General features: G+C 41.7%; 3 protein-coding genes across 4 annotated transcripts in view; 1 reads left to right on the forward strand and 2 right to left on the reverse strand.

The window, feature by feature from the left end:
• Positions 1-1,215: 1,215 nt before the first annotated feature.
• On the forward strand, positions 1,216-6,321 carry LOC119330225 (65-kDa microtubule-associated protein 8-like). Of its 2 annotated transcripts, none has more exons than XM_037603341.1 (11): positions 1,216-1,502; positions 1,586-1,789; positions 1,880-2,125; positions 2,202-2,420; positions 2,805-2,960; positions 3,063-3,222; positions 3,329-3,480; positions 3,552-3,639; positions 3,716-3,789; positions 5,663-5,737; positions 5,813-5,928. In XM_037603341.1, the coding sequence occupies exons 1-11, from the start codon at positions 1,419-1,421 to the stop codon at positions 5,816-5,818; spliced, it is 1,464 nt and encodes a 487-aa protein (XP_037459238.1). In that variant the 5' UTR covers positions 1,216-1,418; the 3' UTR covers positions 5,819-5,928. The 2 variants fall into 2 exon arrangements, with proteins under 2 accessions (XP_037459238.1, XP_037459237.1); XM_037603340.1 differs by having other exon boundaries at positions 1,217-1,502; positions 5,858-6,321.
• On the reverse strand, positions 5,898-20,550 carry LOC119330224. The gene is made up of 21 exons (XM_037603339.1): positions 20,149-20,550; positions 19,393-19,641; positions 16,449-16,554; positions 16,208-16,364; positions 15,812-16,104; positions 15,357-15,578; positions 15,124-15,251; positions 14,155-14,229; positions 13,863-13,934; positions 13,039-13,104; positions 12,846-12,957; positions 11,761-11,857; positions 9,685-9,844; positions 9,555-9,603; positions 9,387-9,469; positions 8,415-8,623; positions 7,220-7,306; positions 7,064-7,139; positions 6,919-6,975; positions 6,370-6,480; positions 5,898-6,035 (listed from the first exon to the last, which is right to left on the reverse strand). The coding sequence occupies exons 1-20, from the start codon at positions 20,533-20,535 to the stop codon at positions 6,406-6,408; spliced, it is 2,760 nt and encodes a 919-aa protein (XP_037459236.1). The 5' UTR covers positions 20,536-20,550; the 3' UTR covers positions 5,898-6,035; positions 6,370-6,405.
• A 405-nt stretch (positions 20,551-20,955) lies between these two features.
• Positions 20,956-24,682, reverse strand: part of LOC119330226 (serine/threonine-protein kinase RIO1-like) — a 5,550-nt gene continuing 1,823 nt past the window's right edge. Inside the window, exons 3-12 of the mRNA XM_037603342.1 lie at positions 24,300-24,392; positions 23,967-24,046; positions 23,692-23,805; positions 23,268-23,341; positions 23,012-23,088; positions 22,769-22,852; positions 22,589-22,681; positions 22,405-22,512; positions 22,211-22,285; positions 20,956-21,656 (exon numbers count right to left, since the gene is read on the reverse strand). Of these exons, the coding sequence (XP_037459239.1) occupies positions 21,213-21,656; positions 22,211-22,285; positions 22,405-22,512; positions 22,589-22,681; positions 22,769-22,852; positions 23,012-23,088; positions 23,268-23,341; positions 23,692-23,805; positions 23,967-24,046; positions 24,300-24,392 (1,242 nt within the window). The 3' untranslated portion in view covers positions 20,956-21,212. The remainder of the gene's footprint in view (positions 21,657-22,210; positions 22,286-22,404; positions 22,513-22,588; positions 22,682-22,768; positions 22,853-23,011; positions 23,089-23,267; positions 23,342-23,691; positions 23,806-23,966; positions 24,047-24,299; positions 24,393-24,682) is intronic.

The raw sequence follows: 24,682 nt of genomic DNA on the forward strand, positions 1-24,682 counted from the left end.
TGCTTACCTCTCATCAGTTTGCGAATATCATGACAAAGAGGTTACCGACGTCGGTTTTTGAGGAATTTCGGTCCAGACTATGTGTCAGCGCCGACACTTCCACTGCGGGCAGGGATGTTTAGCGCCTTATGTACACTAATTTGCGCTATCTCATAGGGTTTAGTCTTGGACGTGATGATCTCCCTATACATCTATAAATTGGCACTGAATGCCCATGAATATACATATGTTGCATCCTATCATCTCTACAACAACTGCACCAACAAAATGCCACAAGCGACCACCGCCTCGTTTTACGCCACTGATCTGCTAATCGGTGGCTTTGTTTAGGCCTCCCATGCCCGCCTATCGTCCTACACTACTCACCTCATTCGAGCGAGCTGACGTCCTCCCCTACCGTCCATCCGATTCTTCGCTCGCCCGAACTTAATTTTAGCGCACCGCACACGAGGACAAAACCAGCAGACGTCTCCCAGATAGATTTTCCGAACAATCTTTAGCCCTGTGAACCGAAGCTGGTAGCCGACAAAGCTAGCCCGTGAGATCGGACGTCGTTATACAGACCTCGCTGACTGCGAGTTCCACAAATGCGAGGTGACACGCCAACGCGAGAAAGAAACAAAGGCACGGCATGACAACATATACCAAAGCTGCCGTTTCAGACTGAAATTCACGTGAAAAAACGTGGACGCTGGAAAATTCAGCAATCCACAAATAGAACCGCAGGCCGTTAAGACGTTAAGGAACAGAGAGAACCAGGCAGGCAGCTGGGCAGAAGAAGATACCACGTGGCCGGAAATAGCAACTGCCATGCCCAGGAAACTACTACACGCTTACCTGCAAATCAAGTTACTCGATTAATGGTGTGAGCAATTGGCCCGTTACTTTCAGGTCTACCAGCCAGTAACCACCGAGTAACCTTTCCTTCTCAAAGCAATCCACATGTCCCAAAAAGCAGCACCCATTTGTGCGCTCGGCTTCTTCAGCTGCAAGCTCGCCGCCGACAGAGAGCCCGTTGAACTCAATCCAATGAGGATGGATGCAGAGCACCATCACTGATTTGGAACACTCATCTTTTCGTTTCAATGCGACCCACGAAAAAAAGGAAAGGTGCGAGTAGACAATACCTGCCCAACTTGAAAATACGGAGGCCAGCGACCAAGAAAAATATATAAAGAAGCAACAAAGCAACTAGCCTTGTACCTAAAGCTTCAGGCTTTGGCTCAGCTCATGGCGACACCTACCACAGGCGTGCTACTTGTCTTGGAAGCAAAACCAGCGTCTAAAGCCACTCGCAGCATCCATCCACTCACTACTTACACATCTCTCAACCCTCCAATGCAAGCTCTAAGCAAGTAGCACGCCCATTTGGGTTGCTCCCGCGTTTTTTTCCTCGAGATTGTCGGAAGTTCTCGGCGATGGGGTCACTCAGGACGGCTGGAACAGCTCGATGCCTGGCTCTGCCGGAGTCCTCATCTACATACTTGCTTCAAGAACTAAAGGTGCACAAATTTCTCCTCCCCAGTTTCTCTTGCACAAGGAGACGATGATGTTCTTATACTTTTTTAACTCCATACGGTGCCAGATGATATGGGACGAGGTTGGACAAGAGGAAAATGAGAGGGAAAGAATACTGGAAGAGCTAGAGCAAGAGTGCCAAGAAGTTTACAGGAGAAAAGTAAATAGTGCTAATATGTTGCGGATTCAACTGCATCAAGCATTGGCTGAATCTGAAGCAGAATTTACCAACCTACTTCTTTCCCTTGGAGAAAGATCATTCCCAGGCCGAGTATAACTCTCAACTGAAAGGCATTTTCATTGGATCACATTCACAAGGGAAACATTAAGAAAAAGACTAACCTGAATTTTCTTTCTGCAGCCTGAGAAAATGAATGGCACTCTAAAGGAGCAGCTGAATTCCATCACACCAGCCCTGCAAGAAATGCAAATGAAAAAAGAAGCCAGACTAAAACAGTTCACAGAGGTTCAGACTGAAGTACAGAGAATCGCCTCCGAAATAGCAGGACGCTCGGAGAATGAAGTTGTCACAGTAAATGAAGATGATTTGTCACTCAAGAAACTTGAGGAGCACCAAAGTGAGCTGCAACGACTTAAAAGAGAAAAGGTACATAGAAACAGAAAACTTGTGCTACAACCGTCCTGTTCATCTCACATGCCAACCATATTTTATTTTCTTTCAGGGCGATCGCCTGTGCAAAGTTGAAGAGTATAAAGTTCTAATTTGCAATTTCGCAAAGATTATGGGGATGGATCCCTCAAACGTTCTTGCTAGTGTTCACCCCAGCTTGCTAATTGGAGCAAATGAACAACAGAAAAAGAACATCAGTGACGACATCCTTAACAAGCTCAATACTATGGTCCAGCAGCTTAAAGAAGAGAAGAACCACAGATTGGAAAAGGTAATATATTATGCTGCTTCAAATGCTTCTATAATGAGGTTGACAGACCTGATGGGATTATTAGAATATTCTAACGTAACAAACAGCACCAGGAACCAGGAAAATGATAGCAAAAGGTACAAAACAGAACTGAAGAAGTGCCAAAACACCTCGGAAGTTAAAGCTAGACTTGCGCCCGGTAGCATTCCAAGTTCAACGCCATCAAGAAAACCGGCTCAAGACATTTATAAGAAACTTGCCTAGTCAGTTTCAGAAATATAGATATTCAACTCTTTAATAATTTTATTGTAGCATCCGAATGTTAGTGATTTTCCTAGTTCCAAACATATCCCACACAACATGGAATTTGCAGAACTACCTACTGATGCAGGTGTTACTTTGCAGCTCCACAGCCTTGGAAAAGCCTTGGCAAACTTATGGAATATACTAGATACTGCGATGGAAGAACGCCAGCCTTACGGGCAAATTAATATATTTTCATTGACTTCAGCCAATGGTATGCTAGGTCCTGGAAGTCTAAGACTAGAGAAAATTCAGCAGGTAAACCCCAGACAAGAACCTCATCCGAGTTATGCTGCATTAATTTTACTAGCTGCACCCTTCAGCAGCTATGTATTTAATATTGCTATATTGGATGAATAGATTGAATCTGAAGTTCAGCGACTAGATCAGTTAAAAGCAAGCAAAATGAAAGAGCTATTCATCAAAAAGAAAGCTGAGATTGAGGAAATTTGCAAGATATCCCACATGGATGTGCCTTACCAGACAGAAATGGACAACATAATGGAACTGATAATGTCAGGTGCGCTCCACCAGTCGTATTCCATTCCCTTCTGTTTAAAGGAATAAGTATACTTTCCATTGCATCAAATAACATCTCCACTATTGTCTAAAAAACATATGTACAGGAGATGTGGACCACGATAATCTACTTAAGACAATGGATGGATATATATACAAAACAAAAGAGGAGGCCACAAGCCGTAAAGAAATAATGGACAAAGTCGAAAAATGGATAACTTCATGTGATGAGGAGCGGTGGCTAGAAGAATATAGCAGGGTGCAGTACCTGCCTGATAACTTCACTCCAAGTAAAAGATTTCTTTCAGCTAATTATATTTCTCTCTACAGGATGAGAGAAGGTACTCAGTAAGCAGAGGAGCCCACAGGCACTTGAAACGCGCGGAACGTGCTAGAATTATAGCAAACAAAATTCCAGGTAAGCACAGAGCTACTAAGTAAAACAATGGAAGGAAAGTCAATAGAGAAGACATACTAACTAGAAGAAGTTGCAGGCTTGGTAGAGCTTCTAATTGAAAAGACAGAGATCTGGGAACATGGGAGAAAAAAGATCTTCTACTACGATGAGGTGAGAGCTTATAACTTCGAATAAAAACAGAATTCAGCCCTCCATACAGCACTCAGAACTTAGTGTTCTAGCAGAAGAAAAAGAATTTTGGAAATGAACAAGTCAATCTACAGAGTCCAAACTGTTCTTACTGGAATTGGCCAGTTGGCCCAGTTCCCTACTGGATGTAGTTTGTCTTTGAATTGCAAGAAACATAATCGTAGAGGGTCCAGTACTCTATAAATTGCTTAAACAAACAGATAAGGTTCGGAACCTGATCTTCTACTCCCTCCTATCCATATTACTAGTCGCTCAAACGGATGTATCTAGCACTGAAATACATCTAGATACATCCATTTGAGCGACAAGTAATATGGATCGGAGGGAATAACAATTATTTTAAAAGGAAATAACCTAATGACGGTTCATCTTATGTATATGCTCTCTGGGTGCTCTCAATATACAAGAGATCACAGCTTGGTATCCCAACTTGATCCTCTTCCCCAGGGATCCCAGATGAGGGAAGCCTAGGAGAGCCGCCGACTCCAACTATCCATACTAGATCTGACCAACTGCCCATCCTAACCTAGGCTTTGGTCTTAGCCACTGCCACTCGCCATCCTGAACTGTGTGGCCTCCTGAAGTGAATCTCCACTTCCTGGGCGGCCATGACACCTCAAGCCCGTAGCATTACCTGTCATTGTTATCAGGTAGTAGCTCCTTCATCCTGTGCTAGATCTGCCTGTTTCTCCACCAGCTTGCTTTGGCTCGGGCTGAGCAGCCAAGACTTGGCCTGCTGCTGGTATGGGAGTTCCCAAATAAAAATTATGAACAAGCATATTGAAGTATTATAATATCTTCTCTTGAAGGACATTTAGTCATGCAGTCTCATTTAAATTACAACTTCATTTTTGGCTTTCATTAAAGAGGACTGACATTAACTCTTTGGTGAGTATAATGAATTTGTCAGTTAACAAAAAACCAAATGACAAGCATGAAATTTAGCATTGAAATGCGAAAGAGCATCTTCACAAAGTGGAAACATAGTAAACAATGAATCCAACAACCGAGCAACATACTTGTAAAATGACAAACTAAAAGGTATAGCTTACGGATAGCTATAGTCAAAATGGCAGTCACATATGACATGCCCCTATAACGCTGCATTTGAAAAAAACAGTAATAGTCAGCGGATCACTGGAAGAAGCCTATTATCATATTACTCCCAGAAAGGTAAATAACAAAATTCCTGCAGGTTAGTTCATGAGGTGATATGTCTGTTAAAATGTACAACATAAATTTGAAATATATAAAATGCACTATGTCGCAGAGCCAAAAAACCTTGTGTTACCTTGCATGACTGATCTTGACTGTTCCATCAAATATTATCGATACATGAGCAACGTGTAACACTGAACTTAAATTTTCTAAATTACAGACTTCAGTAACCATCTTAAATTTGAGCTAGTAAGAACCTGAAAGTGATATTATTAACTCTACTGCAAAAATAATAACCTTGATAAAAGAAATAAGGCATCTGGCTTGAACAGTCTGGTACATATTCAAAACTCATGCACATTCAGGTAGACAGATGGTCGAGTAATTGGTTCAATATTTCTTTAGATGAAGTGCAAAAAAAACATTTGTGCAACTTTTCATTAAACAGAGAAGCAAGTTAAATAGATACAAGAGTTTAAGGCCGCACGCCAAACAAAAATACACTCATCACAGCACACACAACACACACACAAAGCCTAATATCACGGCGGCTCATGCAACATATGATGGTAAGCATGACATCAATGCTCAGCCTCCAATTTTATGTTGTCTGCCACCATATACAAAAAGTAGAAAACCATTTCACGAATATAACTGCTAACATTAATTTTTGCAGCTTCCCCTTTTGGAAATGCTGAAACAGTACATGTTAACACTGAAGGAAAAGGAAGAAGAGAGATGCAGGCAACGGGTGAGTAGCTATTGCTCAATCGGTGTTACAGTGAGTTGCCTAATATGGCTCATAACTGTGTTAATGTTTCACTAGGATTAGAAAACTATCACCAGTCAGGTTGATAAATTCTCTTTACAGGAGAATAAAAAGGTACAGACTCAACTTGTTAAGAGGAATGAAAATTCATTTATATCAAGGCCCAACACAGGCTGCAGTCGTCCATCCAGCAGAGGCTTCAATACCAGCCATCGCTCTACCTCCTTTTCAAGCCACAGAGTTTCTTCTGTAGATCAACAACCTATTTCAGATAACTCAGCTGAAAAAGATATGCATATAAGAAAAGTTAGGGACAGAAGTATGCAGAGTAAGGCGGGGAATAACAGAAGCTGTACAGTCCATGATGAAGATAAAACATCAGGGGTCTCCACAAAACAAGGCCTTTCATCAATTTAATTATCCCTTTCTTTCTGGTCTCATTAGATGTGAAATTAACAATACTACTCAAAGCTATTGCAGAAGTGAATCAGTAGATTCATATGTATTGATACAACATTCATGTATTTATTATTATATCACTGAGTAAAGCTCTGCTCCTTTAACTATCTGTGTGCAAGCTCAAGAATGCAAGAAGCACAAAATAGGTGACTTACAATTAGTGCAATCATCGCACAATTTCTGGCAGCATATTAATCAGTTCCAGGCAGAGGGTACGTAAGACGCCAATTAAGATGTGCACACCCATTTCTATTATGATACAAAACCTGCCAAATCAAGCAAGAGCAGTTATTAAACATAAGAAACGAGGCAAACAGTCACCCTTTTACCAGAAACAACAGGATGAAATACAGGAAGTTGTGTGCCAACTTCTTATTATATTTTTTCTGTGGTTGCAGACACACTAAAACTCCGCCTATGTTGTCTCAACATAGCCGGTCCCAAGCCCGGGTAAAGGAGGAGGGTTGTGATAGGCTTGGCGAGCCAACGTAAAAACTCAGCCACTCTTATGGAGATGAAACCCAAAAGATTTTCGTTGGGGCGTGTTGGTTGCGAGATCTTATGGGTTTCACCTCTAGCCTACCCCAACTTGCTTGGGACTAAAGGCTTTGTTGTTGTTTGTTGCAGACACACTAAACCACCCCCATCCATGCATTATAACGCCCATCGAAGGGAACTGACTAAAATGTCAAACAGAAACTCACAACTTTTTGGTCACTTCCTCCTGTGGAGATGTATTCATCATTGGGGGCCACAGCAACCTGGAATTTGTTTCATGAAAAACTTGAAACATCAGAAAAGTTTGCTGAAGGACCAGCAGTAGAAAATATTGGAGCACATGATGCTTACAGCGTTGGCACATCGATTATGAGTGACGATATGTCTGACACAAGGCTTGCCTAGAGTAACATCCCACATTCCAACGCTGCAGGTCAATCAGTTGAGCACATTTTACAAGAATAACAGAAGTATAATGATCATATTCATTGACTTATTTTTACTCACCTGCCATCACCGCTTGCAGTAACAAGGACAGGTTGATTATGCAACCACTGTGTGGCATTTACCCCCTGATCACCCTCGTCGACATGTCTGTAACAAAGACAACAGTTTTTGTCAAAACACAATGTATGTAGTTCTGGAAAAATGAACTATATACAAGGCACCGAGTGATACCAAATGAGATGTACAATAAATATAGGATGATCTTTATGGCCAACCATAGTCAGCTAATTATCCAAGCCGAAGTATGGTGAGCGGTCTACCGCTGTGACTTGCTACCTCCGTCCTGGTTTATTGGTCCCCTTTGTATTTTGTGCCAAATTTTGACCTTAGATTTCCAACGATATAATTTTTTATGACATGCATTAACATTTTGTTAGTTAAACCTAAGGTCAAAATTTGGCACAAAATACAAAGGAGACCAATAAACCAGGACGGAGGTAGTACCTTACATTTTATCAGCTAATTACGCATTCATCTATATTCAGATTATGCTGCTAGAAAGGCGGTAACATGGTAGACTACTAGTCACAAGAGTGTGTACATACTAATGTACTTTTTTTTCGAGAAAACACAAAGACTTTGCGTTTCATTTCATTGAACAGAAAGAGAGTTTAGCAGTACAGTTCTCCGAGCAGGAGAATAACAGGGAAATGGTGCAAGGAAGGATTACTACCACAATTAGTAATTAAGATTAATTTTCTATTTAGCTATCTCCAAATCTTCATGGCAATGCCAGTGCTCATTTGTATTTTGCGACAATAATTAGCACCTTCTGTGCTATTAAATCAGCCAATACATATGGAGCTGTGGACACAGGCAAGAAATTTCAATGCTGGACTATGTATCTTCAGCTACTGGAGCAGCACAATGTGAAATTTTACTATAGAAAAAAGATGTTCATCCATACAAATACATTCTTGTATTGTGGAGTTGGCATTTTCTTGTGCAAAGTCGCAAATTTTTCATCACTGGACAAAATAAAACAGAAGAGAATGATGTGTCATGTAGGTTGATAGAGTATGCCAGATTACTTTGAAACAGTAAATCACAGATCGGGTCAAAAACTACTGTCAAATTCAGAAAACAAATGAGTCCCAGTTAGCTCACCAACAAAGATCATAAATAACCACAAACATTTCTGAAAACAAAAAATCATTAGCTAAAACAATGCCAAACTTATATTTAATGCAATTACCCTGGTAGTTGGCTCGTATATTCTGCAGTTGGCATCTGCTTGCCATGGCTCAAGCAATGTAAAGGCCGGAAAAAACGCATGTCTTTGCTTCGCAAAACATCTCTGGTGTGACTTAGTGGAACTAGTCTTGTATCCCAAACCAAAGTGTTATTTGATGTGCTAGAGGCAGAAAAATAGGTACCACAGTTGCTAAATGAAACAGATGTAACCTGTTGAGCACCAATACAGCAATTATTAGTTCTTATGGAAGAAACATGTTAATATCATTCAAATAAGCAGAATGGAAGCTTGAAGAAAAAAATCCACCAAGAAGACACAGTAAGCTTAAAGAAAATGTCACTTTCAGCAATACAGATGCATCCGTAATCCTTAGACGAGAACCAATAAGACATGACATAATTTACAAATGATCCGTGCAAACTCCACCCAAAAATTTCAGATTCTACTAACTGTGGCAGATTAATGGACACAATAAGCCCCAAAGAACAAGGAACTGTTTCAATGCGTAGAGCTATATGCTCTCGAAAAGAGCTATGGTATGTGCCGTCAAATGAACAACAAGTTGAGGTAGGCTAGAGTTGAAAGTTGAAAGCCATAAGATATCAAAACCAAGTCAATTGAGCAATTGGGAAGTTTGAAACAAATTCTACACTAATGTTGACTGAAGTTACATATCCCCTCCTTCCAATTCATTGAATAGGCATCCAAGAGGAAATGGGGCTCAAAATTTACAGGGGGGCTGATGACAGCTTGCAGATAAGGCAGAACGTTAGGGCACACCCATTGTTTCGTGTTTGAGTTACAAGGTAAGGGTGATGCACTGATGCCAGCTTTGGTCAAAGTACAAACAGCAAACACTAGTACCCATGAGTAAACCCAGGAAAATATAATTAAAAGGAAGTGTCTAAGAACTACACTAACACAAAACAACCAGTATGTCTGGTAACTGATGGAAAGAATTAAGAATACTACCTCAGAACCAGACCCCACCGACAAATGATTAATTGCAGAACAAGCACGGATGTCAAATAAACCAATAGTCCCATCACCAGAACCTGCTATTGGAGGAAATAACCATAACCCCAGTGTTAGTTTGGCTGCAATAGAGAGATACTATACACAGCAGAGAAGGAACATAACCTGTAATGATAGTGTTGCCAGCAGGATTGATTTTAAGGGAAGTAATATACTGTGAATGAAACGTGTTAGTGTTCTGCTCAGTGTTCACTTCTACAACTTTCAGTAAGAAACTTAAAAAAATGATATATACCGAATCGCTTGCAGAGAAAGATAAGTAAGATTCTGGAGACTCAATATCCCATAGTTGTACCACAGCTGAGCCACCATAATCACAGTCACTTCCACATGCCAGAAGATTCTCACTACAGAACTCCATTGTATCAATCGAAGGATACACCATATCCTGTGACCTGCATCAGCAAAGAATTTGATAATGTTTACATCTATGACAAGATGAATAAGAATTATGGGGACGCACAGGCGTAGGAGGAAACTAGAAACATAAAACCACTAAATATGTGAACTAGGGAACACTAAGCTTTGCACTATCTGACCCAAAAATTAACAGAAGACATGGTTAAGCGAATATGCTTTGCACTTAATATGTGGGTATCATGTGCACAAGCCACAAGCGTGCTTTGAGTGCTACTGACAGAACAAGAGCTGTGCATTTAATGAACAACAACAACTAAGCCTTTAGTTCCAAACAAGTTGGGGTAGGCTAGAGCTGAAACCCATAAGATCTCAAAACCAACTCATGGTTCTGGCACGTGGATAGCTAACTTCCATGCACCCCTGTCCATGGCTAGTTCTTTGGTGATTTTCCAGTCCTTCAGATCTCTCTTTGCGTATTTAATGAACGAATAGTAGACATTTTGCAGAAATTGTGCCATACTACCACAGGTACATGAAATTGCGAGTGGGTGCATCCAGATCAACAAACTTGTTGGACTGACCATAAAAGATGAAGATCCAAAGGTGGGTTTGGAAATGGTTGACATGGATAGGACGTGAGAGTACACATGCTGATGTGTTACTGAGGTGGCAATTCCTTCAGTAACCATCTAGTACTCACATGGATGGCCCATTTTTTATCTCTTTCTCTTGGTTAACAAATTCTTTCACCCGAAATGCACAGTTCTGTAGTTAATTGACCTAAATGTTCAGTTCCATAGTTCTTGACCCAGATAGACCCACAATATAAGTTCATCTATTTGTGGTGAAATTTCCTAATTAGTTAATTAGGACATGTAAACCCTAGAAAATCCATCTTTAGAATGACAAAGCGTCAACTAAATTCTTATTCGTTGGGCTTTACTTATGTTAGCACCTGAACAAAAAACTGTCATAATGCTGATACCTCCTTCATGTATGTTCCTTTAGAAGCTTAGCCTGAGGATATCATTCATGTGCCAGGCACAGAGTTCTGGGTCATAGGTACTAGCTACTACTACCTAACAGATGCATGGGTCAACCGAAACTCATGGAGTGGAAGCTACGACACTTTGGGAGATGAAACGGGAATTAGTTTGCCAAAGATCTAAGCAAATCACTTGTGTGGGCTTCCAATTCCACCTGTCAAAAATCTATTATATCAATGGAGCAGCCACAACTCAGAAGATATACTAAACGTTGGGACTTCACAAAATGCTACTCCCTCCGTTCGGAATTACTTGTCTCGAAAATGGATGTATCTAGAACTAAAATACGTCTAGATACATCCATTTCTTCGACAAGTAATTCCGAACGGAGGGAGCAGCAGGAAGTGAGATGTTTCACTGGGGCATGACACAAAACATTACTGGGAGAAGAAAATTTGCTAGAAGGTGTTCCTCGTCGGATGATTCTTGTCACAAGAGAACAGACAATATGCACAAATAAAATAAAAACGATGTGGAAGAATTGTGGAAGAATCCTAACAGGTAATTCTTAGCGCAGGCCTCCAGAAGCTCCAGTGCATAGCGGACGGCTAAAGCGTGCGGAGAATGTCAAGAGAGGTCAGGGTAGACCAAATTTGGCATGGGAGGAGTCCGTTAAGAGAGACCTGAAGGATTGGAGTATCACCTAAGAACTAGCTATGGACAGGGGTGCGTGGAAGCTTGCTATCCATGTGCCAGAGCCATGAGTTGGTCGCGAGATCTTATGGGTTTCACCTCTAGCCTACCCCAACTTGTTTGGGACTAAAGGCTTTGTTGTTGTTGTTTTTGCTAAATATAGCCCTAACAGGTAATGTTTGGAACTTTTTGGCTGCACAGTACCAGAATGGTGTGCATCTTAATACTTAGGGACTAAGGAGTATTCCAGAAGAAGAAAGGATCCAGTTTACCTCAGGTTTGAATTCAGATCAGAAGCGAGTTCACCTCTCAGAGCATTCCATAGTAGAAGCTTCCCATCACCTTTTGCTCCACTAGTGACAACCAGACCTACAAGTGTACACTATGTTGAAAACTAGAATAACCAAAGTTAAAGGAGAGATGCTCTATAAACAATTTAGAGCAGAACAACAAGTTTGAATAGAGCAAAAACACTACAATGCTTAGGTACCAAAAGGAAAAAACTGTATCCCTGTGATACTCCTTTGTACTGATTTTCCAAAACACATAGGCAAAGAGGATGCGCAACAAAAGGATACAGTGATATCACTATTATAATGGAAGGGATAACCTATAAAAATGGACGGGGCATCATGTGAGGGCAGTTCAAATTGCCAAATGTATGGACTTACTTATCAGCACATATACAGAAAGTGATACTCCCTCTGTCCCAAATTTCTTGTCTTAGATTTGTCTAGATACGGATGTATCTAATACTAAATGTGACTTGATACATCCATATCTAGACAAATCTAAGACAAGAATTTTGGGACGGAGGGGGTACCATTGTAGAAGCCCATCTTCTACAAGAACTTGAAAATACAAGCAGAACAAACCAAATTGAAGGGGTGCTTCTTTTCCTAATTGTTGATAATACTTTGCTTTGGAAAAATAAATTTAATTGTAACTAAACAAAGCTTTATATACAGTTATAGGTCAGACAAAAGAAATACAGGAGTTAACATAGGCTCAATCAATTGTAATGACATGGCCACAATCATCAATACAGTAGGCAGCACATTTTAGTATCATACATAAAACTAACCATCATATGAAATTGCTTGTTAAAACTTAAGTCATTCAGTCATAGTTTCCTAAGGAAAGTAAGTGTAAGAAACAATGTGACATATTAAACATACATAGAAACAATGTGACATATTAAACATACATAAACATATTGCCAGATCTCAGACCTATCCATTAAAGCTCTCAACTCAACTGCAAACAGAGGAAGCGAAAGAAGACATCTACAAGAAAGACGGGTATAGGTACGCTTATATTAAACACACAGAAATAAAGCTCATGAGAGTTGACATACAGGACTGCCACTTATTCACTGCCATAGCATTGATTTTTTGAGTATGCCCCACTGAATTTTGGTCATCGCCACCCAGGGTGTAGAGGCAAGAGCCCGTTATGCAGTCCCATACCTATTGTTTATTTATAAAGAAAAAATAAATTAATATCATTCGGTTCTTAATTTGTTGCATTGATTAGTACTCCAGGGTCACCTTCAGTAAATTAGAACCACAAGATACAACGCTTGCTCCTTTAACTGCAAATGAGGTTGACTGGATCTGGGAACAATAAAATATAACCAAGTGAAACACTAATTGTAACGTAGTATAAGGCAAAAAGAAAGTAAGGCATGCCAAATACGAGCACAAGGATTAAACACGCATCTTACAATGAGTACTGAGAGTTGAGAGTGGTTAATACTAGCATGGTACTCCCTCTGTAAAGAAATATAAGACCTTTTAGATCACTAAAGTAGTGATCTAAAAGGTCTTATATTTCTTTACAGAGGGAGCAACATAGTACTGTACTTCTGAATTTATTTTATGTAGTCATAGCATGGTAACGGAAGAAACAGGGTGCACATTTTCTCCTTGTGTGGAACATGCTTGAAAAAGAAAAACGTGACAAACAATTGATCATGAAGACAAGTAAATATTGCAGGAAACAGAAGGTTAAGCATGTCACACAACCACTTATTTTGTATTTCTTATGGCGGTGGTCTTAACTCTTGAGTTATTTATCCGAGTTAGTAAAGTCTAAAGTATACTGTTCTCCAAGCACAAAAGGACAAAAGAGCTGTTCAAAAATAAGATCCATTCAACAAAAAAGGACAAACAAGGAAGGCGGAATAGATTCACTAGCGCAGAAGATACTCTATTTATATGTGGGTAGATATAACATAAACGAACTTGTATGGCATACCTTAGTATTGTGGCCTCTAAGTTGAATAGCCCTAAGGCAGAATAGATTCACTAGCGCAGAAGATACTCTATTTATATGTGGGTAGATATAACATAAACGAACTTGTATGGCATACCTTAGTATTGTGGCCTCTAAGTTGAATAGCCCTCCCAGAAAGAAGATTGAAAAGCAATAATTCATTTGGTGCCTGGATTGATGGAATAATATGTTTATATGAATCAAAAGAAGGAAATTTAAAAAACTACAAAATACAAATAGGAATCCAAAGAACAACAGGGAGGTATCAAGGCATTTCACAGCAGCTATAATGCCATGCTTGTTGCCAGCCTGCCTGCCTCCCAGGGCACCCCCTCACTACTATAAAATCTTGAGTAGAAAATGCAGTTGTAATCATGAAAGGTACCAACCTCATTAGAGCAAGAAACAAGCTGGGGCAACCCTTCTGGGTGAAATTTTACATCAAGAACTTTGCGTACACCTTGCTGAGCCAACACAAAGTACAGAATTTAAGAACAGAATGTGTATATTGGTAAAATAAAGAGTAAAGTGCATCATAGGTCCTTCAGCTTGTACAGACATGTCGCTTGGGTCTCTGAACTTGATGATTGTTCATTAGGTCTCTAAACTTGTAGAAGTGGGTCAACATAAGCCCAAGCATACTTTGTCAGTAAATAAAGATGAAATGACAACTTAGCTCACAATTTAACCATGTGATCACCATTGGCATTGGGTATCAATTACTATGGTTTGAATTTGACTAAGTTTTCTATCTCGATCCATGATTAAAAAAAACACGCCTAGGCAAGCTGGCGCTTAATTGCACTTATTGTGCGCATAATTGCGCTTTAAGCATGCACTTTGGTCAGAAAAGCGCAAGGCGGTGTCAAAACGCACAATTAACGCTACCACTTTTTTCCTTGATCTCAACAGGGTAACTTACACAAGCTTCTGATTGATCTTAGTTAGTAACCGCATGAGCCAAAGAGTTTGCATGATCATCACTTGTTAATCAGACGTGGTTTGTACCTCTATTGGCACACTTACACAGTGGTTCTTGTTTTTTCAGTTCAACTGTCTGTTTGCTTTCAGGCTTCTTAAACTATGTTTGATACTACATAAGCTTTGAGCACACAAACTGCCAGACATCAGTTCATCACGTTATCAACTACTCCCTCCATTCCTGAATATAAGTCTTTTTAGAGATTTCAATAGGGAGTACATACGGATGTATATAAACATATTTTATAGTGTAGATTCACTCATTTTGCTCTGAATGTAGTCCGCATTGGATTCTCTAAAAGGATTAATATTTAGGAACGGAGGGAGTATTTGAACTTGTACCAAATTGCATTACCAGGCATTTGAGAGATCCATACCCTGTCATGAGGCTGAGCAGAAGGAGCACTTGATGTATAAGCACATGAAGTTGCATTCCAAGATAGGTAACTTTTTCTTACAGCTTGTACCGCAGGCCCTTCAAACTGAACTGCGGGTGAATTCCATCCTAAATATTGAAATCAAGAAGAATCTATTATGATTTACAAAATGAAAACTAAATATCAGAACACTGCTGAACAACAATATTGTTTAGAGATCAAAACAAACATGCCTTCAAGAAATGGGGTCCATCTTTCACGGTTCCTTCCAGCATAACCTCCATAAGAACAAACTTGAGACCAGTTGCTACCGATTTCACGCCCCTCTAGGCAGAACAATAGATTTTTCTTTATAGATCTCTGTGGAGACGATGGATTAACATGTCCCTTCCATATATTAAAACTTCTCGCACCATCACTATATGAACTAGAATTCTGTTCACGCTCCGACGTTCCTGAAACATGACTTTTTAGTTGATAGTTGATACGGATCAGAACAACAAATTTGCAACTATATGACTGCAGATAATGGAAGGCCTTTGGCATGGTATGTTTACAAATTAAAGAGCAAGCCTACAATCCATAGAATACACAAATGACCAGCCAAAAGGGTGTCTAAGTCCGTAAATTAACTTGTATCGAACAGAACAACAGAGGATCTATCCTACCACCAAGAAAAGGGACAAACCTGTTGTAGCTTCACTGTAACACCACGCTGGTGTAACAATGATTGGGTTTCTCTTTCTCTTTTGGCCAAATTCACTCTCCACTACTCCCCCTGCTTTTGGCTGTTCATTGACATAAATCTTTGGCACATCTGCAGGGTTTGATGCGCTTGCAGTAGTTGCCCCTTCTTGTATACATAATATGTTGGTCTCCGGCTTTTGAATATCCATATACAGTGAATCTGTATCTTTAATGGCGACAGTACGACAGTGCTTTAACATCACACTGGTCAATTGATTCTGCAAATCTGTCAAACTGAAATGCATGCATGGTTATTTTAGCACACATCATTAATAATGTAGCAGAGAAAGTCAACTGATAACCCTAAGTAAGAACAGTACAAGAGTTAGGTGCATACAGTTCATATTTGAAGAGAGCTTCTTTCTTTTTGGACAAAGACATATTTTTGTCCTTTATTGGTGTACTGCCACCTGGAAGTCTGCTTGCACTGACACCTGGAGATCTGTTTGCACTGCCACCTGGAGATATGCTTGCATTGCCGCCTGGAAATCCACCTATGGAAAGGCAGAACGCATATGATCAAGGAGACCAAAAAAATATAATTTCCAGAAAAGATGTAGAATCAATGAAAGCAAAACCTGTCGCCGGAGGTAGAGATTTCGGTAAGGTCGCCACACTTTCTGGTGGGGCAACTGGAACAGCACTTGGCTGGAATGTGGCTCTAGCCGCAGAAAGTTGTAGAGTCTGTTATTTAAGCATCAATTTGGTAAAGCTTAGTATCTTCAAGGGAAAAAAAGGTTAAAGGGGAACAAGAAAAGAACGCAAATCGAGATTATGTAAGGACCATCTAGAATAAGGACAAGATATATATGGATCCAACAGCTGCATGGTAGATTGTTTTTTGTTCAAAAGAGGTCAATTGATGTGATCTTGTGAACTACGGTTGCTTGCTTTTTTTGTTAAAACCAGTCAATGTTGTGAACTGTTGGATCTAAGAGCATCTACAGCCGGACTTTGCAAATCCGGCCCCTCAAACGCCCGCGGACACGCCCGGTCGCATCCGCGGACACTGAACGGTCAAGCCTCAAATTTGCCTTCTCACAACTGGACACCTCAATTATCATATCTCAAATCCATACAAACTCATGCAACTACGTCGATGCATTACACACATCGTCCGGCTACTCCATCACTACTGGCATGCCATCGGACTACCAAAATTTGGCATGTTTGGCTATGGTCGAGATCATCCACGGCTGCCCTTGCCCTTCCCGGCGCCCTTGCCGTCCTTCTCACAGAAGTACCGGTCGAAGACGCAGTAGGGATCGAGCCAGATCTGCTCATCGCCGGAGCTGTCCTCGTCGTCGCTGTCCTCCTTCTCCTCCTTCTGTGGCAGTCCGGCCATGGCATGGACCGCCCGATTTTGCTCTCGGGCGAGGGTGCGCCTGTTCCTCCGCTGCCGTTTCTTCACAAGGCGGGCGCGGATGGCTTCCTCCTCTGCGGCCGCCCGCGCCGCCGCATCAGCCACCGCCATTTCCGCCGTGATACGGGCCTCGGCGGCCCTTATCCTCTCCTTCCCACGGCGGGCCTCCCGTTCCCGGTGGGACTCATAGTCTGCCTAGCCGGTGATGGGGAAGGAGAGATTTTCCGGCTACTGGGACCGCGATGATCCAGCCCTAGAGGACCCGAGCGCCCGTTGAGCCGACGCTATGGAGTCGCGCCGGACAGATCCTTCCATTGGTCGGGCGCTGTCCTCCCGGGAGCGGCGGAGTGCAATGTGGACCGCCATTGCCTCCTCCAACCCGCACGGGGTGACACCCCAGTCAACGGATCCGGACTGGTTGGAGTCAGATCCGCTGCCCGCCATGCCGGAGACGGCCGGAAATCGCCGGAGGTGAGCTCGGGTGGCGGAGGGAGTGGAGGGGAGAGGAGTGTGAAGTGGCTAGGGTTTGGTCCGGCGAGCGGATAGGGACGAATATATGTGGGGTCAGGTGGGCCAGCGTGGGCCGGGTCCAACGTGGCTGGCGCGCCCGGGCACCCCCATATCCGCCCCATATTTGGGCTGGATATGAGGGGCGGTGGTCAGCCCGGGCGTTTGAGGCCTGTTTGATGCGTCCGTCTGGGTCAAAATTTTGTGACCGGGCGGACCACCCTGGCATTTGAGGAGGGTTTGGGTCGCCCGGCTGTAGATGCTCTAAATCCAAACAGAAAGCAGCAGCCTCGCCCTCCATCCTCCTAAACACATTTTATCAGTCATCTCTCTCGCGGCCCTCCTTTTCCAACTCCAGCAGCTACCGCCATCACCTCTATCCCCGCCATGTTGATCACCCGCTGGCTCTCCCTGCTCCCCACAGGTAACCTCCACCCTGAATCTACATCCGAACCTGAACCTTAACCCAACACACTGTCATCTCCAGAGAGGAAGACAAAATCCGCAGTAAGAATCATTTGAGGAGATCCAACAGTGAGCAAATGGAATGTGATTTCATCCATTCTCAAGCAATCGAGAAACAGCCGATCAGAATATTATTTGCAAGGATAGGAAGATGTATTCACAGAATAAACTTACCGAAACAAATAAAAAAAACTATGAGATACTAAAATGAGTATGTTGTATTAAGTACTATTACCTCAAACGATTCCTTGCAAATGCAACTTAACTAGCCAACAGTTCAAACTAGCATAACCACATATAATAACTAATGAAGCAAAGAAGAAGCTGTGTTACTAAAAAACTGTGCCTGAGGTAACAGACCGGAAAAAGAAGTATGTGCTGCTTTAGGAGGCTAGGTTCATTCCCCTGCTGAAATAAAAGAGCTATAACTGTGCCTGAGATAACCGACCCGCAATGTTGTATGGCGCTGAGTGTTGGCCGACTAAAAGGCGACATGTTCAACAGTTAGGTGTAGCGGAGATGCGCATGTTGAGATGGATGTGTGGTCACATAAGGATTGGGTCCAGAATGATGATATACGGCCATAGGGGACAGAGTTGGGCTATCACCGATTGAAGAGAAGCTTGTCCAACATCGTCTGAGATGGTTTGGGCATATTCAGTGCAGGCCTCCAGAAGCTCCAGTGCATAGCGGACGGCTAAACTGTGCTGATAATGTCAAGAGAGGTCAGGGTAGACCAAACTTGACATGGGAGGAGTACGTAAAGAGAGATCTGAAGGAATGGAATATCACCAAAGAACTACCCATGGACAGGGGTGAGTGGAAGCTAGCTATCCATGTGCCAGAACCATGAGTTGGTTGCGAGATCTTATGGGTTTCAGCTCTAGACTACCCCACCTTGTTTGGGACTGAAGGCTTTGCTGTTGTTGTTGTAATAATACAAGGTACAAAAGCTAATACTACTTTACTAGGGCGTTAAATTTAGATTAGACATAGTATATTTGATTCATGAAAAACAGAAACATATCAGAGTACCCCACATCTCCTAAAGAATAAATATAAATACAATTGATGTCAAAATACCAATGTAGTATTGTTTGGAAAGGTTTAACCAAATTCAGCCAGTAGAAAGAAAATAAAAACATTTCACCCACGAACCAATCAAAGTGGTTCAGAAAATTTTGTACCTTTGGCAACTTCCCTCTCTTCTTGAGCAACTTCAAGTGCATCCGCTGGCTGTAGTGTATCAGATGATACTTGGAATGCTTCTCAACCAGCCTATCCATCACCTGTGGGTTCGATGCAAGCCAGTCCGATATCTGCTTTGATGTAACTAGCGAGTCCATCTCAAGAGTTTCCAACCACTGATACACAGGCTTCCAGAGATCAGTTCGCTGGAACCTGTATGGGAATGCACTTTGGTCTGGATCTAAAACCTGATGGGAACGACAAAAAAAAATTGCACAATGAACTTAGCTTCCTTGGTCACTGGAAGGATTAGAGGAATGCAAAAGAAAGCTACATCTAAGCATATTTAAGAGATATTGTGTAGATCAAATTGGGCTAATTAAGCTCATAAACATAGGCACATAGCTGAATACCTGAAGTAAGAATTTAATGTGATCGAATTAGAGTTCCAATAAAAGTAATAACGATCTGATTTCAGAAAACCTAATTTTGAGAAGTTAAGTTTTGCATGGTTTTTGTTTTTGAACTTTTGTAACTTTTGCATGACTGGTGCTACTTGGAACCCCAAACAATGGTCACCTCGATTGATGTAAAAGATACCCCACAGCCATAAACCTATCATGTCACAATTCGTGCAGCCACTCTAAGAGCTCAAGTTGATGAATCCAGTAAACTTAACCACGCAGCAATCAGGTAATAATTCCATCCAGTGCGCGAATCGTCGACCGTGGAAAGGGAAAGGGTAGATGGGTTACCTGGTCGCCGCGGAGCGCGAGGAGGCGCTGGTGGAGCTGGGAGCGGGGGAGGGATGGGAGCTCGGGGCGGTGGGCGTCGATGTAAGCGTCGACCTCGGGCTCGGTGGGAAGGCGGCCGTCGGGGAAGGACTCGAGCCAGGCGCGCGCGGCGATCTCCCATGGATGCGGCGGCCGCGTGGAGGACGAGGAGTGGGGATGCGTGGCCGGGGGAGGGGTCGGATTCGGGGGCGTGGCCGGGGGAGGGGTCGGGGTGGTGCTGGCGCTGGCCGTGGCCGTGGCCGTGGCGGCGGAGGTGGCGGGGGTCTGGTGGTGGAACGGCGGGGGGAAGGGGAGCGGCGCGTCCGGCGGCAGCGCGCGGAGCGGGAGGATGGCCCGCGGTTCCGGCATTCGCGTCGGCTTCGGTAGAGGAGAGCCGGGGACGCGGCGGAGGGGCTCGTGGTTTTGGGAGGGTTTGCTTTGCTCGCTCGCTCACCTCGCCTTCGAATCTAAGGAAGGGCAACCGTAAGATGTGGATTTTTTTTAACTCTTTACCTTGAAGGGTTAAGTTAGGGGTGCTCCGAAAATATTTGGAATCAGATAAACGGAAGGGAAATTTCAAATGGGGCGCTCTCCTATTTGATGCAAGTTTAGGTGATTTGGATCACAACAGTCCAGGCATCCGTCTCCTTTCTTTATCTTCACATCATACATTCAAAAATTTCCTGCTTCTGCTATGCGATTTGGGCTTGAGAACAATCTACCGCGAACTTTGTAGACCCATAAAGAGTTGATGTTCTCATCCATAGTTTACATTAGAAAATCGCCACATAAGATGTAACCAACAGAACAGACGGAATTAAGCATACACACAACTCAAAATATCTGATAATGTTGCGGCAGGACGGATCTTTTACAAGTTTGGTTTTTAAGCAATACATTTAGAAGGACTACTACAAAAAGAAAGCGCATCCAACACTTCTCACTCATTTCCATTGAAGACAACACTGAGTGCAAGTAGATCTGTATAACAAAATTGATGGGTGTCAACCATGTGGATTGCCACTTTGCCAGCCAGCAGTGATCCATTACCGCTTGCACTTTGCCTTCGCCATTTTCTTCCTCTTCTTCTTATCGGCCTTGGGGATCTTCGTCTTGCGAGTTTCCCTCTTTTCCTCCTTCACTTTCTTCTTGTTTTCCTTGCGAGCAGCCTTCCTTTCTTCGGGCCCCACCTTTGTGGACTCATGCCACGAACCGTCTTCGTCGGAGCTAGAGCAGGACTCACTGTCACCCGATTCATCTTCCTCCTTGTTCTCCAACGAGCACTTAGTTTGCAGGTCCAAGGGTTCTTCGCGTGTTTTTTGTGCCGGCTGTGCTTCCTTGTTTTCGGTAGGCTCATTTTTTGCCCGCACAAATCCTAACAGTGGCTGGTCATAAAGCTTATCTGCTGTTGGCTCATAACCAACGGATGGGCGTTGCATCATTGACATGCTGACAATATCTGCCTCACATTGCTTCACATAATCCAACGTCTATCAAAAAGAGCAAAGCAGGTAATATTATTAGTAAGTAAACTGTATAACACACAGCACAAACATATGAAAGAAACAAAATAAACACGAAGTAGTTAGAAACTCGTATAAGAGATCTGGAAGACAAGACTAACTGGAATCAGACCAATGAATTGTGCACATGAGATAAAACAGTTACTCCCTCGTCCGAAAATACTTGTCATCAAAATGGATAAAAAGAGATGTATCTAGAACTAAAATACGTCTAGATACATCCCCTTTTATCCATTTTGATGACAAGTATTTCCGGACAGAGGGAGTACCACAAAGGTAATGTCAATACCTTGAATCGAAACATAGTATAAAATAGTGATGATTGGCGAGTAACAGATATATGCAATAAATAAACGTATGCCTCAGATATTAAGGTCCCTCACTGGAGAAGTGAAGATGCTCACTGTTGTAAACTACTCCAGTACAACTTTGTACTAACTCAGCGACACTTATTTTGGGACAAAGGGAGTATATTTCTGGCAAAGCTGCACAAATGCATAGTACAATATTCATATTCCTACCTGCACCAAGACTGTTGGAGCAATTTCATCATCATCTGCAGCTGTATCTCCATTTTCCAAAATCTTTTGTTGAACCTGTTGTAACCACAACATTGATAACCCGTCAGATCTTCTGTCCAAGGATGAGCATAGTATCACGCAAAAATCGATGATTGCGAAGTAATGTAACTACTGAAAGTAAAATAAGGACATGCCTTCTCCAGGTAATCATCAACATCTTCATCAGCGATATTTTGATCCACAACAAAATTAAATAGCTCTGTTACTGTCATGACAGGAATGCCTCGTTTTTCAAAGAAATCCTGAAAACAGCATTGCACACGTATTAAATACCACGAGTTATCCATGTCTGGTCAATTTTAATTTAATTTTACTCACATTAACATGCAAGCAATCTTCCTTCAGGAAATCCAAAGCTGAAGGATGGTCAAGGTCGACAGACTGTGAAACATCAATGATGTACAAGTGTCCCTGCACAACAAGCAAATAAGAATGAGGAACCTGGTTAACAGGGAAATAAAAGAGATTAAAGAGGCTTAATCAGAAGTGTTCAACTACCTCATAATAAAGAATGTTGTATTCACTCAAATCACCATGGACAAGCTTGCACTTTTGGTAAAGTGTCCGCATCGTTGTAACAATCTGAAAATAAGCTGCAGTAAGTATTGTAAAATGGTATGATAAGAGTGCCCAAAATCTAATGTTTGGGTACTATGTGGTTCCTTGTTCATTCCTCTATAGGAGAAGACCATATTCAGCTGACATTTCAACTGGTAGTTAGTCTTTGCATGCATCATGTACCTCAAAGTACGTTTCACGCAACTTGTCATCGGACAAATTAGCATCCTTAAGACGAGGAGCAGCCCAACCTCCCTTTCCTGAAGGAGAACCAACTCAATTTATTAGACGCACTGATAATACCTTTGAAAGTACTGTTCTGTGGGATGTTCTGCTAACAAGGCGTATGTTTGGACAATTATTATATCATGATATGATACCATTTCTGTAGGAAAATGTTGATAGGCGTTGAATAAGCAAATATCACCACAAGTTTTACCTATAAATTCCATCACCAAAACATGAAGCCTCAAGAGTAACGGCTTCGGGCATCGGATTCCTTCTGCTCTAACTCTGAACAAGAGAGAGAAGTGCAAATCTATCTATTTCAATAACTGAAAGCATTTTGCGAAGTATTGCAGAAGAAGATAAAAATTATATAAAGTGAGAATTTAATTTATAGAGAAACAGAACAAAAGTGGTCGGCCCTTCGCCGAACCCCGCACAAGCGGGAGCTACGTGCACCGGGCTGCCAGAGAGACAGAACAAATATAGGATAGCAACAGCTTATGCTTCCAAATGCATCCTCTTTTTCCCCACAAAAATAAACCCAGTTCAACAACAGAATCCCATTGAGAAACATCTTGCCAAATTGCTGGAATGAAAATCATGAATAAAGGATGCTAAATAAGAATATGTCATACCGTAAAAGATTTCGCATTTCCTTTTCAGCCCAGGTCTTTACCATTTTCCGAGGATTATGCTTGCAGTAACCATGTCTAAAACGATAATCTCCTTGAACGTATCGATCTCTATCCCTGCAACAAGGAAGTGTGTACTTTGTTCACATGGAAACCTTTTTGAAACAAAACAATTTAGAAGTACTGAAAGGACAAAATGCCCATAAACAGCATTCCGACGTAGCTTTGAGTATCCAGTTATTATAAGAGAAAAGGCAAGTATAAAATCCAAATCTTACTTGAAAACAAGCACTGAAGTTTTATAGACTTTGATTGCTAACTCACTGCCATCCGTCTTTGTTGCATGATATACATTTGCCTACAAAGGAAAAAAAATCAATTGCCACAGTTAATATTGAGTGTGTTATTCTAATAATAGATATACAGAATGGTGAGTAAAAATGCAACTTGTAGTATGGGATGCCTTCTCTATTTTCCTCTGTCAACAGCTAAAGTAGCTCTATGCTCCACAAACTTCTCTCATAATATTATTTTTAAATCCGCGGGTGCAATGAAATTATCAAGTAGCAGATGCCTTGTCGCTACGATGTGCACTGCAAATTGAAGGTTACCTCTTTTCCAGTAGAAATGCAACCATTTATGTTATTAAACACACCACGGTTTAACATTTTGAACAAAACCATGCGGGTTCTTGGGTCAATAGCCTGCATATAAAGAAAAAATCAAATGTTTAGAAAAAGTACTTCACTAAAACATCATTCGTTACATAGACTATAGAGTTAAAGCATGTTTTTGTCTTTCCCAGTAAATCAAAATTTATAACTTTATCTGGATGAACAAATGAGCAAGTATGCCCTTCCAATAAGAACTGAAAATATCGTGCAATCATCAGATCAAGTAATCAAATCACATGTGCAATAGAGAGCACTCTTTTGAGGGCCCACAATGACAAAAAAATTAATTAAACAAATTGCAGAAGAGGAAAAGAAATAGA

This window comes from Triticum dicoccoides, chromosome 7A, assembly GCF_002162155.2.
Source record: "Triticum dicoccoides isolate Atlit2015 ecotype Zavitan chromosome 7A, WEW_v2.0, whole genome shotgun sequence".
NCBI lineage: Eukaryota > Viridiplantae > Streptophyta > Magnoliopsida > Poales > Poaceae > Triticum > Triticum dicoccoides.